The sequence below is a fragment of the Macaca fascicularis genome, chromosome 16 (assembly GCF_037993035.2).
Source record: "Macaca fascicularis isolate 582-1 chromosome 16, T2T-MFA8v1.1".
Lineage (NCBI taxonomy): Eukaryota > Metazoa > Chordata > Mammalia > Primates > Cercopithecidae > Macaca > Macaca fascicularis.
Genome location: NC_088390.1, coordinates 81,717,751 through 81,735,315, shown reverse-complemented (window position 1 = coordinate 81,735,315; position 17,565 = coordinate 81,717,751). Strand labels below are relative to the sequence as shown.

Genomic DNA, 17,565 nt, shown 5'->3' with positions numbered 1-17,565 from the left:
AAATACAAAAATTAGCTGGGCAATGTGGCATGCACCTGTAATCCCAGCTATTGGGAGGCTGTGGCAGGAGAATCACCTGAACCCAGGAGGTAGAGGTTGCAGTGAGCCGAGATCGCGCCACTGCACTTCAACCTGGGCACAGAGCGAGACTCCATCTGAAAAAAGAAAGAAAACTAACTCTTGCCATTCTTCTTTCTCCTTCCTTACTGAGGGTTTCATTCCAGATGTTTGGGAGCCTGACTTTTCATTTTCAGAGATAATTTCTGTTTCATTTTGACAGAGTTTAACATAATGCCGGTTGTTTGAAGTTACAAGGAGTCTTATATCCGTATAACTGATAATACTTTGAATGAAACAGTTCACAAACCTAAAAGGCAGCATAATTGTAACTACCTTTTTAAAGGGAAAAGGAAATGATTGGGGTTTTTTGTTGTCTTATTTCTTTTCAGGTTTTGAATGAAGAATGTGATCAGAACTGGTACAAGGCAGAGCTTAATGGAAAAGACGGCTTCATTCCCAAGAACTACATAGAAATGAAACCACATCCGTGAGTTGAGTTCCATTAGTCTTGCAAGGGTTGGACCCACCTCCTTGTTTCAAACACTCTTTTTAAAACTGAGATCACTGGGATGGATGTCATACTTTTTATTCACGTTTCTAGGGAATTAACAAAGGATATTGATCGTACATGTTAACAGTATATAATAATACATAATAGTCAATAATATATGTTTTAGATTGATAATTTAAAGCTTTCCGTGATCTTCAAAAATAAAACAATAGTTGTGCGGGTCCGTAATTCTTTTTCTGTTCAACATGTCTCAGGGCCAGATATGTTTCATAATTCTGCATTTTTTTTGAGTTTTGGAAAAGGTACTTAGATGATTTTGTGTTTATATGTGCTAATCCTGTGGGACAGTATCTTAATATCTTTGTATCCCCAGAGCACAGTGCTTGGCCTCTAATAGTTCTCAATAATTGTTTATCCTAGTGTTCCTACTTCTGAGAGAACAAAATAGGCTGTCCTCCAGGCTGCTGGGAGCAGTCAATATTTTTAATTTTTTTCAGAAGCTACCCCTGCCACGATTTTATTGATAACGCAACATAGTGGAACCCCAGGAGCTCCTGCAGACCACTGTCCTCCCATCCTCACCTACCCCTCATTCACGGGCCCTGCTGCTAGCACAGAAGCAGTTGTTGGCTTGCCTTGCAAGTGTGTCAGGGGAGCCGAGGCTTTCCACGCTTAGACTAGAATGCCATTGGACATTGTCCGCTTGCTTTTACACCAGCTGGTGGCGGAGACTTTCAGGTGGCTTGTTGCATCTTGAGTGAGAGGGGCCTGTTGGATCACAGCACATCCTCCCCAGGTCCCATATAAGTCACATAATTTATGAACTTCTGTTTCCTTCAGTCGTCCTGAAAAGAAACTGTAGGTCAAGGTTTGGCTAAACTTTTTCTGTGAAGAGCCAGATAGCAAGTAATTTGGGCTTTGTGGGCTGCATACAATCCTGTCAAATATTCCTCGTAAAAATTTTCTTTTAACAATCGAGTAGAAATTTTAAAAACAGTCTTAGATTATGGGCAGATTTCGGCCAAAGGCCATTGTTTGCTGGCTCCTTCATTAGATCCAAACACAACATCGACTTCAGTTCCCTTTTATTTTCATGTGTTCAGATTGAAAGGGAATTCAACAGAACATCATACTATACTTCTTATATGACATGCCTGTGGCTCGAAATTCTTATTTTTCTTCAGTGTTTCGGGTAACACAGGCATTTAAATCTGACTATTGAGGAAAGATAGGAAAGGCTACCTTCCTTGGAAAGTTGTAGTTACTGCCAGGCTGACTGGGACAGTCACTCCCTTGCCTTGACCTTTTGCCCCCACTATGAAGAACTTTAGAAGAATTGATTGAGAAGCGTCCAGCACAGGCTCAGCTGTGTTGTTATTTTCAGACTCTGGCCAAAGGTTGGGCAGTGCTTAGCCACTCTGAGCTCTGAAAAGGCAACTAGCAACTGAAAAACCCTTATTTATTCAGGTCTACCATATTGCTGACAAAGAGCATGCTTGTGCCTGTGTAGGGTGCGGCCTTGCAGACGCGGTTGCTGTTGTATAGGGCTGCTCTGTGACTGGATGCTTGTGTGTATAGGGTCAGGGTCCGCACCAGGCCTTCTCCCCATCCTACCACCTCCTGGTTTTTTTGGGTTTTGTTGGGGGGGGTTGGGGGGCAGGAGTTATGGAGGAAGAGGGAAGCATAAAATGGAACACCATGTCAATTAATACAGCATTCAAGTTAACAAATTAGACACAGACCACAAAATGGTTGTTGGCATTAGTACTGCAGCGTGAGTTGTATATGCTTGAGGGGTGGATCCAAATGTGTGCTTTTCACGTTACATGCATATGGATAGGAGCCTATAGGATGTAGTAAAGAATTATATTGGAAAATTAGCCTTCTCCCCCCACCCCCTTAGCTCTCGCCCTTGCTATTTCTGTTGTGTAAGCCCACTTTTTTCTGGTTGTTTTTTGTTGTTGTTGTTGTTGTTGTTCTTTTTATGAGACGGAGTCTTGCTCTGTCGCGCAGGCTGGAGTGCAGTGGCACCATCTCAGCTCACCACAACCTCCGCCTGCTGGGTTCAAGTGGTTCTCATGCCTCAGCCTCCCGAGTAGCTGGGACTACAGGCGAGTGCCTCCACTCCCAGCAGATTTTTGTATTTTTAGTAGAAATGGGGTTTCACCGTGTTGGCCAAGCTGATCTCAAAGTCTTGGCCTCAAGTGCTGGGATTACAGATGTGAGCCACTGCACCCTGCCAAAGCCCATCTTTTTTTTTTTTTTTTGAGACGGAGTCTTGCTCTGTCGCCAGGCTAGAGTGCTGTGACACGATCTTGGCTCACTGCAACCTCCAACTCCCTGGTTCAAGGGATTCTCCTGCCTCTGCCTTCTGAGTAGCTGGAATTACAGGCATGTGCCACCATACTAGTTTTGTATTTTTTAATAGAGATGGGGTTTCTCCATGTTGGTAAGGATGGTCTCGAACTCCTGACCTCAGGTGATCCACCCACCTCAGCCTCCCAAAGTGCTGGAATTGCAGGCATGAGCCACCGCACCCAGCCTCCTATTTATTTATTTATTTATTTATTTATTGAGACAGACTCTCACTCTGTTGCCCAGGCTGGAGTGCAGTGGCGCAGTCTTGGCTCACTACAACCTCCGCCTCCCAGGTTCAAGTGATTCTCGTGCCTCAGCCTTCCGAGTAGCTGGGATTACAGGTGCCCGTCTAATTTTTCTATTTTTGGTAGAAACCGGGTTTCACCATGTTGGCCAGGCTGGTCTCAAACTCCTGACCTCAAGTGATTCGCCCCACCTCAGCCTCCCAAAGTGTTGGGATTACAGGTGTGAGCCACGGGCACCCAACCTGTCCTTTTATATTTAGAGAGCATTCTATTCTAGTGATACGTGATTTCTCTTGTGTGGCCTGATTTCCAGGCACTGCAGGCCCTAGCCTTGAGTTATTTGCAGAAGCAGGAGGATCTATTATCCCAGCTCCTCAGCAGCCTGGCAGTAGAGTATGCAAAATGAGAAAGACTCCAGCAGGTAGATGTCAGACTATTCATAGTTACTAAGGGTCCCTAGAGGCTGACACACACACACAAGGACAAAGTTACTAAGGGAGGCTTCTAAATGCATCCTTCCTAGCAGTTCACATCTTTCTGTTTGAATTTGAGTATAGTATATTATTTTAGGGACATCTTCCAATATGGTTGCTTATAAGTAAGATATGTAAGTTAGTCGGGCGCAGTGGCTCACGACTGTAATGCTAGCAGGTTGGGAGGCCGAGGCAGGCAGATCTTGAGGTTGGGAATTCAAGACCAGCCTGGCCAATATGGTGAAACCCCGTCTCTACTAAAAATACAAAAATTAGCCGGGCATGGTGGTAACCACCTGTAATCCCAGCTACTGGGGAAGCTGAGGCAGAATTGCTTGAACCCAGGAGTTGAAGGTTACAGTTAGCCAAGATCGTGCCACTGCACTCCAGCCTGGGTGACAGAGTGAGACTCTGTCTAAAAAAAAAAAAAAAAAAACAAAAAAACGGCCAGACACGGTGGCTCACACCTGTTGTAATCCCAGCACTTTGGGAGGCCAAGGCAGGCGGATCAACAAGGTTAGGAGATCGAGACCATCCTGGCTAACATGGTGAAACCCCATCTTTACTAAAAATACAAAATATTAGCTGGGCATGGTGGCGGGCCCCTATAGTCCCAGCTACTCAGCTGCTTAGGAGGCTGAGACAGGAGAATGGCATGAACCCGGGAGGCAGAGCTTGTAGTGAGCCGAGATCACGCCACTGCACTCCAGCCTGGGCGACAGAGTGAGATTCCTTCTCAAAAAAAATAAATAAATAAAAGATACATAAGTCAGATTTACAACTTTAATGGACTAGCTGGTCCATTAAAAGGACTTTTCATATCAAATTAGCATATTAAATGAATGCCGGTTTCCATGTAAATAGGTCTTTATTTGCTATAACTTTTGCTTTTAAAATTGATAACTAAAGACAATTTTAAGAGAACATGGTTTTCACAGTTTCTCCTTCCTAATTAGTTATAGTTTTCATTTGAAATAGCTGGGCAGCTTGACTTTAAGCTCTTGTAGAAGTGTTCCTCTCCTCTTCCTCTTGATAAGCCACAGCCAGTTGCTTCACAGTTTTTCATGAATTTAGCCACTTTTTCTTCTGGCCAAGGTGAATCAGCAATTGGGAACAAAAGAGTCTGCAACTTGCCTCAAAAATCTGAATTTTGCAGCTAACTACTGCACATATGGTAAATTACAATATTCCTAGTGGCTTCTGAAAGCTGAACTCTGAGCAGTGACCACAGAGGCAGGCCTTGAGAGGAATGCTGACCTTAGTTACTGGTAGAGGCACCCTCATACCGTCTGAACCTTTTGCCTTTGGGCTGTTAGCAGAAGTAACCCTGCCTCCAGCTCCTGGCCCTCCAGCTTTCCTCCCCACTTTCCCTTAGTCCCACTGTGGTGAAGCCAGGACCTTATCACATGGCTGCAGGAAGGGGCCAGTCTCTCCTTGGCCAGTTCATCCCGTACACCAAACCTAAAGGCCTGGGCTTTTCCCCAGACACCTTTGTCATGAGTCAGTAGGGAGTCCAGGGCGCTTTGACCTGGAAGACCCATTTTCAAATGTCTTCCTCTATAGAAAGAGTGACCCATGATTAGTGCCTTGGGTGAGTCGCTTTCTGGGAAATGGAGTAGGGTAAAGACCTTTGAAGGTCCATCTCTGGGGACCTGACCCAATGTCGATCTTGGGCACTGTGAGGCTGGAGGATGAGGAGGGAGGCCCCTTCCTCTGGCAAGGAGTGTTGTGTTACTCAAATTTCGAAGGCTGGATATCCCGTTTCTTTGTGGGGAAGCAGATGTTGACCAGCTTGCCTTCCTTCCTTAGGTGGTTTTTTGGCAAAATCCCCAGAGCCAAGGCAGAAGAAATGCTTAGCAAACAGCGGCACGATGGGGCCTTTCTTATCCGAGAGAGTGAGAGCGCTCCTGGGGACTTCTCCCTCTCTGTCAAGTAAGTATTTCCTGCTGCAGTTGCCTGGAATCCTGTCTCTGACTGATCCAAATTGTGAAGCCATCGGTCAGGTGCCTGGCTACACACAAAATGGTGGAGGCTTAGCCTAAACAGTATCTTCATTTCACATTAAAATCCTAATTTCTGGCTCCTCTCAAAATGAGTTCTAGAAGCACTGGATGTAGATTCCCATGTGGACACAGCCTTCAGGAGGTGAGCAGCACACCTGCAGCCAGCTGGAGCCTGCCAGTTTTCCCTAGTGCCCAGCACTCCTGAGCTTCTGCCCTCTGAGGGATTCCCGCAGTTCTCTCAAATGGAATAGTGGTGCGCCTGTCGGCTGCCTTGGCTTGCCTTGCTCAGATCCCCTGGCTTAAATCCACCAGCCCCATCCTAGGCCCTCACAGTCACTTAAGAAGGCTGCTGCAGGGGATTTGGGGCTCGCATTTCCCGGTGGAAAGTTGAGGTGTGAAAGGGAGCAGGTAAGCAGGGAATGGAGAAGACAAGAAGTTCTGTCGCCATGGAGAATTGTGGAGAATAGAAATCAGCACTTGAAGATTCTCAACAATTCGCACCTCATCTGTGAAGTCAGGATTTTGAATTAAATTTTTTTTTTTTTTTTTTTGAGACGGAGTCTTGCTCTGTCACCCAGGCTGGAGTGCAGTGGCCGGATCTCAGCTCACTGCAAGCTCCGCCTCCCGGGTTCACGCCATTCTCCTGCCTCAGCCTCCCGAGTAGCTGGGACTACAGGCGCCCGCCACCTCGCCCGGCTATTTTTTTGTATTTTTTTTTAGTAGAGACGGGGTTTCACCGTGTTAGCCGGGATCGTCTCGATCTCCTGACCTCGTGATCCGCCCATCTTGGCCTCCCAAAGTGCTGGGATTACAGGCTTGAGCCACCGCGCCCGGCCTAAATTGTTATTTCTATATGTTTTTTACTTTCAGTTCTTTTCTAGTTAATGTATTATCATAAGACCCTCCCCAGGAGTCTGACAGATCACTTCATCACTTATATATAAAGAAGTGATTAGGTTCAACATTCAGATCACTACTTAATTTACATTACATTAAGATTGTTTTTGAGGCCGGGCCTGGGTGGCTCAAGCCTGTAATCCCAGCACTTTGGGAGGCCGAGACGGGCGGATCACGAGGTCAGGAGATCGAGACCATCCTGGCTAACACGGTGAAACCCCGTCTCTACTAAAAAATACAAAAAACTAGCCAGGTGAGGTGGCAGGCGCCTGTAGTCCCAGCTACTCGGGAGGCTGAGGCAGGAGAATGGCGTAAACCTGGGAGGCGGAGCTTGCAGTGAGCTGAGATCCGGCCACTGCACTCCAGCCTGGGCAACAGAGCCAGACTCTGTCTCAAAAAAAAAAAAAAAAAATGAACTGACCAGCCTGGCCAACATGGTGAAACCCCGTCTCTACTAAAAATAGAAAATAACGCAGGCATAGTGGCACACAGCCGTAGGCCCAGCAACTCAGGAGGTTAAAGCCAGAGAATCAGTCGAATCCAGGAGGCGGAGGTTGTAGTGAGGCGAGATGGCGCCACTGCACTTCAGCCTGGGCGACGAGCAAAACTCTGTCTCAAAAAAATTTTAAAAAGCTGGGGACAGTGGCTCACACCTGTAATCCTAGCACTTTGGGAGGCCAAGGCAGGCGGATCACCTGAGGTCAGGAGTTCGAGACCAGCCTGGCCAACATGGTGAAACCCTGTCTCTACTAAAAAAAATACAAAAATGGCCTGGACTTGGTGGCATGCATGTGCCTGTAATCCCAGCTACTCAGGAGGCTGAGACAGGAGAATCACTTGAACCCGGGAGGAGGATGAGCCAAGATCACGCCACTACACTCCAGCCTGAGTGACAGAGCAAGACTATGTCTCAAAAAAAAGAATAAATGAATGAACTGAGTATCTTATTTGGTTTTAGAATCACTTAATGTGTGATTAAAATGTAGATTTTTTTTTGAAATGTAGATTTTAAATTTATAGTTATTGCCCAGCATGGTGGCTTAAGCCTGTAATTCCAGCACTTTGGGAGGCAGAGGCGGGTGGATTGCCTGAGCTCAGGAGTTCGCTACCAGCCTGAGCAACATGGCAAAACCCCATCTCTGCAAAAATCGAAAATTAGCCAGGCGTGGTGGCTCTTGCCTGTAGTCTCAGCTATTTTGGGGACTGAGGTGGGAGGATTGCTTGAGCCTCGGAGGTCGAGGCTGCAGTGAGCCAAGATCATACCACTGCACTCCAGCCTGGGTAAAAGAGCAAAACTCCATCTTTAAAAAAGAAAAGAAAAACTGTCACCTGTCTTTCTTTAGTTTTATGCTGACCCAAATGTAACTGAAACCATATAAAATGAGGGGAACAAGCAATAAATCACTGGGTGGTGGCCAAAACCACGGGGGCAGCCACGTGCTTGGCTGGAGGCTGCCTGTTTGCTCAGCAGAAGCTCTCAAACTTCCATTTTCTCAAGTAGAATCTTTTAAGGATTTAATGCATTTATTGTTTTAGAAGCAAAACAGGTGTCATGACTCTCTTTAACAACACACACACCCCTTTGCAAAAGAGGTTCAAGAATCAACAGTCTTCAGATGTTTCTTAGTTTTAGGATGTTTTGAGCCTGTGATTTGAAACACAGTAGTTAGCATGCGCTCATTATTGGGGCCCTGGGCTTTTTTAGAAACCACCTGCGTTGCATGGGTGGAAGTAGGCCTCTGTGGGGCCAGAAGTGCCGTGGGATATACCCTTGCTAATGAAGCTTTCACCTTTCACATTTTGTCTTACATGTAAAAGCAGTATTTTTTCCAAATGCGGGGCATCTTGTGCTCACTGGCTTCCTTGAAGCTCAGTGCTGCCACCTGCTGGATTGATTTTCTGACGCCTTTAGTTTCCGTCAGCTGAAAGACTAAAGGACTGAAGGAGAGGAGGGACTCCATTCATTGAACAAGCACTCTCGGAGAATGCCTTTTTTTTTTTTTTGAGACGGAGTCTCGTTTGTCACCCAGGCTGGAGTACAGTGTCCCAATCTCAGCTCACTGCAAGCTCTGCCTCCTGGGTGCAAGCGATTCTCCTGCTTCAGCCTTCTGAGTAGCTGGGACTACAGGCACATGCACATGCCACCACACCTGGCTAAATTTTTGTATTTTTAGTAGAGATGGGGTTTCACCGTGTTAGCCAAGATGGTCTCAATCTCCTGACCTTGTGATCCGCCCATCTCGGCCTCCCAAAGTGCTGGGATTACAGGCGTGAGCCACCGCGCCTGGCCGAGAATGCCTTTTTGAGCGCCTGGCCAGGTGAACAGGACAGGCAGAAGCGCCCTCGCTGGGCTGGTGTTCTAGCCAAATATCCTGTGACAGACCCTGTGAGCTAGTACCAGCCAGCCACACTGTTGCTGGTTTTGCTAGCCAGTGTAAAAGGGTGTGATCTGGTGATGGAGAAGCTTTTGGGTTTCGAAGCCTGGGCCTCTTTTATTGTGCCAGTGTGTCCTTTCATTCAGAGACCTTTTCCCCGTGAGTGGATCTAAAATTCCTGAATGGAAAACATGACTTGGAACTATTCGCAGTTACGAGAGAATTGTTGAAAGTATTTCCAGCCCTCCTCACCTTCTTCCTGCATATAACATTTTAATTATTTTTTTATTCAAAGGAAGTTAAGTCACACTTCTTTGTCTTAAGTAAGGCTGTTTTATTTGTTAGGGTTCAGGGCACATGGACTGTTTTTTTCTTTTTTTTTGAGACAGAGTTTCACTCTTGTTACCCAGGCTGGAGTGCAGTGGCGCAATCTCAGCTCACTGCAACCTCCGCCTCCTGGGTTCAAGTGATTCTCCTGCCTTGGTGTCCCGAGTAGCCGGGATTACAGGCATGCACCACCACGCCCAGCTACTTTTGTATTTTTAGTAGAGATGGGGTTTCTCCATGTTGATCAGGCTGGTCTCGAAATCCCAACCTCAAGTGATCTGCCCGCCTTGGCCTCCAAAGTGTTGGGATTACAGGTGTGAGCCACCGTGCCCAGCCTGGACTCTTTATCTTACAAACATCTTCAGAATGAGAGTGACTGATGGCCTGTCCCTGTTTGGTTTCTTCATGTTGTCCTGGTGCCCATCAGTCATAGGGAGGGGTCTGTTCCAGGGACACGCAGTGAGGAAGCTTGTTACTCTGCAGTCCCTGAGGAGTGCTGCCGGGACAGTGGTTCTCTCAGGATATCGCTTATATGGGCAGATAGCCTTCGATTTGCCAGGTTAGAGCCTTTAGCCGGTCCATGTGCTCTCTGTCCCTCCCAGGTTTGGAAACGATGTGCAGCACTTCAAGGTGCTCCGAGACGGAGCCGGCAAGTACTTCCTCTGGGTGGTGAAGTTCAATTCTTTGAATGAGCTGGTGGATTATCACAGATCTACATCTGTCTCCAGAAACCAGCAGATATTCCTGCGGGACATAGAACAGGTGCCACAGGTAAGCCTCATCAGGGTGAGATGGGATCATTTTAGAAATTAAGAATAGCTCCTCAGTGTGCATTCCTGTGGGAAGGGGGAGGTGACCCTCAATCAACATGCAGGCGCCCTTCAGGGATTGCCACTGGGGCTTCTGTGCTCGTTACTGAACACGTTACCTTCCATTCACACTAAAAATTTCTTGTTTCTGGCCCAGCGTAGTAGCTCATGCCAGTAATCCCAGCACTTTGGGAGGCTGAGGCAGGCAGATCACTTGAGGTCAGGAGCTTGAGACCAGCCTGGCCAACATGGTGAAACCCTGTCTCTACTAAAAATACAGAAATTAGCCAGATGTGGTGGCGCCCACCTGCGCTTGGGAAGCTGAGATGGAAAAATCGCTTGAACCCAGGAGGTGGAGGTCACAGTGAGCTGAGATTGTACCACCGCACTCCAACCTGGGTGACAGAGGGAGACTCCATCTCAAAAAAAAAAAGAAAAAGAAAAAGAAAGATTTGTTGTTTTAAATATAGGATTTTTGCTTTTCCAGAGGCAGTGTGTAGCCAGCTTGCCAGTCTCTCTAGGGAGATGGTCTTTAACACACCCACCCAAAGATCCTGTCCCTGGAGGCAAATTATGAGGAAAACTATGCTTGTGAGGGAGTGAGGTCGGCACCGTTCCTGTCCCTCGAGCCCTGGTCATAAGTTACAGTTAGAGTCCCTTATGTTATGCGAGCTCCAGAATTTTAGGCTCTAATATCTTAAGGGTGTGGTAGAAGGGATTTGCAGATTCTGGGCCCACAGCCTAAACACAGACGGCTGTTTCTGAAGAACTTTCCCCTCCAAGCACTGCCTGCCCTCTACTTGATAATATGGCACAGTTGGCCACCCTCCTCTGGGAGACATACTCTAGCATTTTCTGAGCACTGGGAAAGATCACACTAAACCCGCTTGGCCTGTAAACTTAGAAGAGGTAAGAATAAATGGGGGGTTGGGAGATGGGAGGTGAGTTTAGAAAACATGGAGAATTTGGCACGCATTCGTTTCCCCCTGGAACCCGTCTGGCCTCGGAGGTGGCCGGCCACAGACCAGGAATGCAATATGGGTTTTTCCTGCTCCTGTTTTGCAGCAGCCGACATACGTCCAGGCCCTCTTTGACTTTGATCCTCAGGAGGATGGAGAGCTGGGCTTCCGCCGGGGAGATTTTATCCATGTCATGGATAACTCAGACCCCAACTGGTGGAAAGGAGCTTGCCACGGGCAGACCGGCATGTTTCCCCGCAATTACGTCACCCCCGTGAACCGGAACGTCTAAGAATCAAGAAGCAATTATTTAAAGAAAGTGAAAAATGTAAAACACATACAAAAGAATTAAACCCACAAGCTGCCACTAACAGCAGCCTGTGAGGGAGTGCAGAACACCTGGCCGGGTCACCCTGTGACCCTCTCACTTTGGTTGGAACTTTAGGGGGTGGGAGGGGGTGTTGGATTTAAAAATGCCAAAACTTACCTATAAATTAAGAAGAGTTTTTATTACAAATTTTCACTGCTGCTCCTCTTTCCCCTCCTTTGCCCTTTTTTTCATCCTTTTTTCTCTTCTGTCCATCAGTGCATGACGTTTAAGGCCACGTATAGTCCTAGCTGACGCCAATAATAAAAGACAAGAAACCAAGTGGGCTGGTATTCTCTCTATGCAAAATGTCTGTTTTAGTTGGAATGACTGAAAGAAGAACCACTCTTTCTGTGTTCTTCGTATATACACACAAAAAGGAGCGGGCAGGGCAGCTCGACACCTTTGCTGTTTAACTTCCTCCAGAGGAGGGGGCTTGTAGGAATCTGCCTTCCAGCCCAGACCCCCAGTGTATTTTGTCCAAGTTGGCAGTAGAGTGGGGTAGAAGGAAAGCATGTCGCTGCCTCCATGGCTTCCCTAGAAAGCCTGCCTGGGCCGGGCAGCGTGGTGGCTCACGCCTGTAATCCCAGCACTTTGGGAGGCCAAGGTGGGTGGATCACAAAGTCAGGAGTTCGAGACCAACCTAGCCAACATGGCAAAACCCTGTCTGTACTAAAAATACAAAAATTAGCTGGGTGTGGTGGCATGCGCCTGTAATCCCAGCTACTCGGGAGCCTGAGGCAGGAGAATCACTTGAACCTGGGAGGTGGAGGTTGCAGTGAGCCGAGACCATGCCATTGTACTCCAGCCTGGGTGACAGAGCGAGGCTCCATCTCAAAAAAAAAAAAAAAAAGCCCTCCCAACAGCCTGTCTCTTTCCACTTTGTTGGCCCTTCCAGTGGGATTATCGAGCATGTTGTTTTTTCATAGTGCCTTTTTCCTTATTTCGAGGGTTGCTTCTGAGTGGTGGTGTTTTTTGTTTTTGTTTTTGTTTTTAATTTGTTTTGTTTTAAAATAAGTTAAAGACAGTCCAGAGCTTTTCAGCCAATTTGTCTCCTACTCTGTGTAAATATTTTTCCCTTGGGGCAGGGTAGAGCAAGGGAGACAAGCAGGAGTACAAGGTGAAGCATTCTCCTGCTTGTACTAAGCCAGGAGGCTTTAAGCTCCAGCTTTAAGGTGTGTGAGCCCCTTGGGGGTTCAGGGAACTGCTTGTCCAGGTTGCAGTGTGAGTGTGACGGGCCACCGGGGCAAGAGGGAAGGTGACCACCCAGCTCTCCCACATCCCACTGGATCTGGCTTACAGGGGGTTGGAAGCCTGTCCTCACTGTCTCAGGGGTTGTGGCCCCCACCCCATCACTATATGCACCCCTGGAACCAGCAAGCCCCAGACAAGGAGAGCGAAGGAGGAAGTCATGGGAACGCAGCCTCCAGTTGTAGCAGGTTTCACCTTATTCCTATGCTGGAGTGCACAATGAGAGTACTCACTTCTCACCTGTCTTGCTCTTAGATTGGGCTGTGGCTTTCATCCTGTGTCCTCTGACCTGTCCAGATGAGCGTGAGGGCAGCATTGGGAAGCCAGAGTGCTGCTTGTGCCTCCCTTGCCAGTGGGCTGTGTTGACTGCTGCTCCCCACCCCTACAGATGGTCCCAGGAAGCAGGGAGAGTTGGGGAAGGCAAGATTGGAAAGAAAGACCAAGGCCTCGGCAGAGATCTCTGTCTTCTCTCCACTTCTGGTCCCCTGTAGTGATGTGCCTGTAATCTTTTTCTCCACCCACTCCCCTTTCCACGACAAAAACAAGGCTGCCTCCCTCTCTCCAGAGAGTTGGTGACAGTTGGTCCTCTCGGTCCCAAAGCGGCTGATGGGAGTCTCCCTCCGACTCTGAATATGAACAGGGCCTGGGCCTGGAGCATTCGCTGTGCCAGGAGGCGGCAGCCCTTCTGGGCAGAGCCTGTCCCTGCCTTCCCTCACTCCTCATTCTGCTTCTCCTTTCCTCGCTGATGATAAAAGGAATCTGGCATTCTGCACCTGGACCATTTGATTGTTTTATTTTGGAATTGGTGTATATCATGAAGCCTTGCTGAACTAAGTTTTGTGTGTATATATTTAAAAAAAAAAATCAGTGTTTAAAGAAAGACCTATGTACTTAATCCTTTAACTCTGCGGATAGCATTTGGTAGGTAGTGATTAACTGTGAATAATAAACATACAATGAATTCTTCACTTGGTATCTTTTTTTCCCCTTGTCTGCCTTAAAAATTTAAAAACCGCCTTGGGGAGTCAGGAATCTTGGGTCCTTATTTCAGACTCCCAGCTTACATCCCCCTAGGGGAGCATGTGGGGCTCACAGGCCCTCCTGGGAGCGATGCCCATAGTTAGCTGTCAGGAACTCCTGGGGAGCCTATTAATAGTACAGAATTGCAAACCGCCCCCCATCCTTGGACATTAACTTTGAGGACACAGACATGCCCCGCTGTTTCTGATGTAGAGAAACCACTGACCACGCTTTGGGGACTCTGGTCTAGACCAAGGACTTTGGGAGGATAAAGAGCTTGGCTTATTTCGTTCTCCTGTTCTCTGTGTTAAACAAGGAGAAGGACAGAAACACCTATGAAGAAATGATTCTGATGTGCTAAGTAAGTAAAACCTACTTGTTTGCTCAATAGGCTGCTTTTAGGGTGAGATGAGGCATGTTTACACACACGTTGGCTACAGAGGCAAAGAATACTTAACAAAAAAGCAATGAGGGCTAGCCATGGTAGCTCATGCCTGTAATCCCAGCACTTTGGGAGGTCAAAGTGGGGGATCACTTGAGCCCAGAAGTTTGAGACCAATCTGGGCAGCATAGGGAGACTCCCCGCCTCTCTACAAAAAGCAAATTAGCCAGATGCAGTGGCACACGCCTGTAGTTACAATTACTTGGAAGGCTGAGGTGGATCACTGGAGCCCAGGAGGTCAAGGCCACAGTGAGCTGTGGTTGCACCACTGCACTCCAGCCTGGGCATCAGGGTGAGACCTTGTCTCAAAAAAGTAATAAAAAGGGCCGGACGCGGTGGCTCACGCCTGTAATCCCAGCACTTTGGGAGGCCGAGGCGGGCGGATCACAAGGTCAGGAGATCGAGACAATGGTGAAACCCCGTCTCTACTAAAAATACAAAAAATTAGCCGGGCGCGGTTGTGGGCGCCTGTAGTCCCAGCTACTCGGGAGGCTGAGGCAGGAGAATGGCGTGAACCCGGGAGGCGGAGCTTGCAGTGAGCTGAGATCCGGCCACTGCACTCCAGCCTGGGCGACAGAGCGAGACTCCGTCTCAAAAAAAAAAAAAAAAAAGTAATAAAAAAGGGCCAGGCATGGTGGCTCACGCCTGTAATCCCAGCGCTTTCGGAGCTGAGGCGGGTGGATCAGGAGGTCAGGAGTTCAAGACCAGCCTAGCCAACATAGTGAAACCCCATCTATACTAAAAATAAAAAACTTAGCGAGGCATGGTGGCGGGCACCTGTAATCCCAGCTACTCGGGAGGCTGAAACAGGAGAATCGCTTGAACCCAGAAGGTGGAGGTTACAGTGAGCCAAGATCGTGCCACTGCACTCCAGCCTGGGTGACAGAGCAAGATTCCGTCTCAAAAAAAGGTAATAAGGGCCAGGCTCAGTGGCTTACACCTGTAATCCCAACACTGAGAGGCCGAGGCAGGTGGATTGCTTGAGCTCAAGAATGCCAGACCAGCCTAGGCAACATGGTGAAACCCCATGTCTACCAAAAATGACCTGAGTGTGGTGATGCACACCTGTGGTCTCAGCTACTCAGGAGGCTGAGGTGGAGGTTGCAGTGAGCTGAGGTCGTGCCACAGCACTCCAGCCTGAGAGACCTATCACCAAAAAAAAAAAAATACCCAAGAAATCCTGACTTGAATTCTTGGTTTAACCACACTGAGCAGGGGAGGTCTGTGGGTCATTTTGTTTTGTGACAGGGTCTTTATCTGCCACCCAGGCTGGAGTGCCGTGGTGCGATCATAACTCACTGCAGACTCAATCTCCTGGGCTCAAGTGATCGTCTCAGCCTCCCAGGTAGCTGGGACTACAGGCATACACTACTGCACCCGGCTCATTTCATTCTTTTGTACAGTGGGGTCTGTGTTTCCCAGGCTGATCTCAGACTCCTGGGCTCAAGATATCCCCCAACCCTTGGCTTCTCAAAGTGCTGGGAATCCAGGCGTGTGTGTGTGCGTATGTGCCTGGCCTGGGATGTTTTTGACCCTCCCCTGCAGTAGCTATATGTGATAAGGATCTTGACCCAGCGAGAGTCAAGGCTGCTAGTCCTGTGGTCCACTTGGGCTGGCCTCCTTGAAGCTGAGCAGAAATTTACAAAATGGAGCTATTTAATTGAAAAGGCTGGGCATGGTGACTCATTTAGCCTCATTTGAGGCTGTTTGCTCAATTTGTCCCCTCCCTCGCATTTGACTTGTTTCAGAATTAATGGGAAAATCACCACTTTTCTGTGATCAGCAGCAGTTTGGTCACAGATTTCTTAGTGATTGTATCTCCCTCCTCAGGGGTCCAGGATTCCTGGGAAGGCATCTGGGTGGGGTGCCTTGGGAATTCTCCCAGCCTCTTCCAGGAGCCTTCTGGCCAGTGCAGGCGTGATCTCAGCTCACTGCAAGCTCCACCTCCTGGGTTCACACCATTCTCCTGCCTCAGCCTCCCAAGTAGCTGGGACTACAGGTGCCCTCCACCACACCTGGCTAATTTTGTTTTTGTATTTTCAGTAAAGACAAGATTTCACCGTGTTAGCCAGGATGGTCTCAATCTCCTGACCTTGTAATCCACCCGCCTCGGCCTCACAAAGTGCTGGGATTACAGGCGTGAGCCACTGCGCCTGGCTGGAAATACTTTTAACTTGAGATACTGTGTGTACATGTGTAATAAATACAAATTCCCCAGACCAGAGCCACATTTTATACTCACGAATAAAGAGAAAGATGCACATGGCTTAAGATGTGTTCATTGGGAGCTTCTGAAGCTTAGCCCCAGTCTGGTGGGGTCCTGGCTCCTCCCTGCAGTCAGCTGTGCCAAGGCAGATGAATCGTGCTCACCCCTAGGAAGGCTGGTGTCAGAATCCCAAATAATGGCTTTCCTTGGGGGTACTTACCACCACTGAAGAAATAAGAGTACAGGCCAGGCATGGTGGCTCACACCTGAAATCCCAGCACTTTGGGAGTCTGAGGCTGGTCTTTACCTCCTTACCTGAGGTCAGGAGTTCAAGACCAGCCTGGCCAACATGGTGAAACCCCGGCTCTACTAAAAATACCAAAATTAGGTGGGTGTGGTGGCAGGCATCTGTAATCGCAGCTCCTTGGGAGGCTGAGGCAGGAGAATCGCTTGAACCCGGGAGACGGAGGTTGCAGTGAGCTGAGATCGTGCCATTGCACTCCAGCCTGGGCGACAGAGTGAGACTCCATCTCAAAAAAAAAAAAAATACAATTCTGTGTGCCAACAGCACTGATAGATCAATGTTGCATGATAGTGATATTGATTAAGCCACTTACTGCTCAGTGCATTCTAAACACTACTTTTAAAACTAACACTTAAAAGCCATACTATACCCCATCCAAAAAAGAAATTACTGAGACATATTTTAAGTCTCAACTCTGGCCCATCCGAGAGCAACACTGGTCTTAGGTCTCCAAGGACAGCCTTCTTTTTTTTTTCTTTTTTTTTTTTTTCCAGTTAGTGTCTGACTCTTGCTGGAGTGCAGTGGTGTGATCTCAGCTCATTGCAACCTCCGCCTCCTAGGTACAAGCGATTCTGCTCCCTCAGCCTCCCAAGTGGCTGGAACTACAGGCACCCGCCACCACACCCAGCTAATTTTTACATTTTTAGTAGAGATGGGGTTTCACCATGTTGGCCAGGATGGTCTTGATCTCCTGACCTCGTGATCTGCCCACCTCGGCCTCCAAAGTGCTGGGATTACAGGCGTGAGTCAACGGGCCCTGCCCCAGCCTTCTTTTTTAACATTCCTGGATTCGGATTGAGAAAGCACGGCTATTGCAGCCATTCTTTGGGTATGAGTTGTGGTGACAGCAGTGTTGGCCTCCAAAATAGCAGCTGCCAGGTCCTGAGAGCTCGCCTCGTGCTGCAGGCCTGTGGAAGGGCCCAAGCCTGGGGTGAAAGGGTGGACGTTTGCCTCCTGC

At 48.1% G+C, this 17,565-nt stretch overlaps 1 protein-coding gene across 5 annotated transcripts in view; it reads left to right on the top strand.

The window, feature by feature from the left end:
* Positions 1-13,603, top strand: part of GRB2 (growth factor receptor bound protein 2) — an 87,991-nt gene extending 74,388 nt beyond the window's left edge. For all 5 annotated transcript variants that reach the window (XM_045376710.2, XM_074020465.1, XM_065531992.1 and 2 more), the window contains 4 exons: positions 450-547; positions 5,457-5,579; positions 9,852-10,020; positions 11,124-13,603. In XM_045376710.2, coding sequence (XP_045232645.1) covers positions 450-547; positions 5,457-5,579; positions 9,852-10,020; positions 11,124-11,309 — 576 coding nt within the window. In that variant the 3' untranslated portion in view covers positions 11,310-13,603. The remainder of the gene's footprint in view (positions 1-449; positions 548-5,456; positions 5,580-9,851; positions 10,021-11,123) is intronic.
* The last annotated feature ends 3,962 nt before the right edge of the window (positions 13,604-17,565 follow it).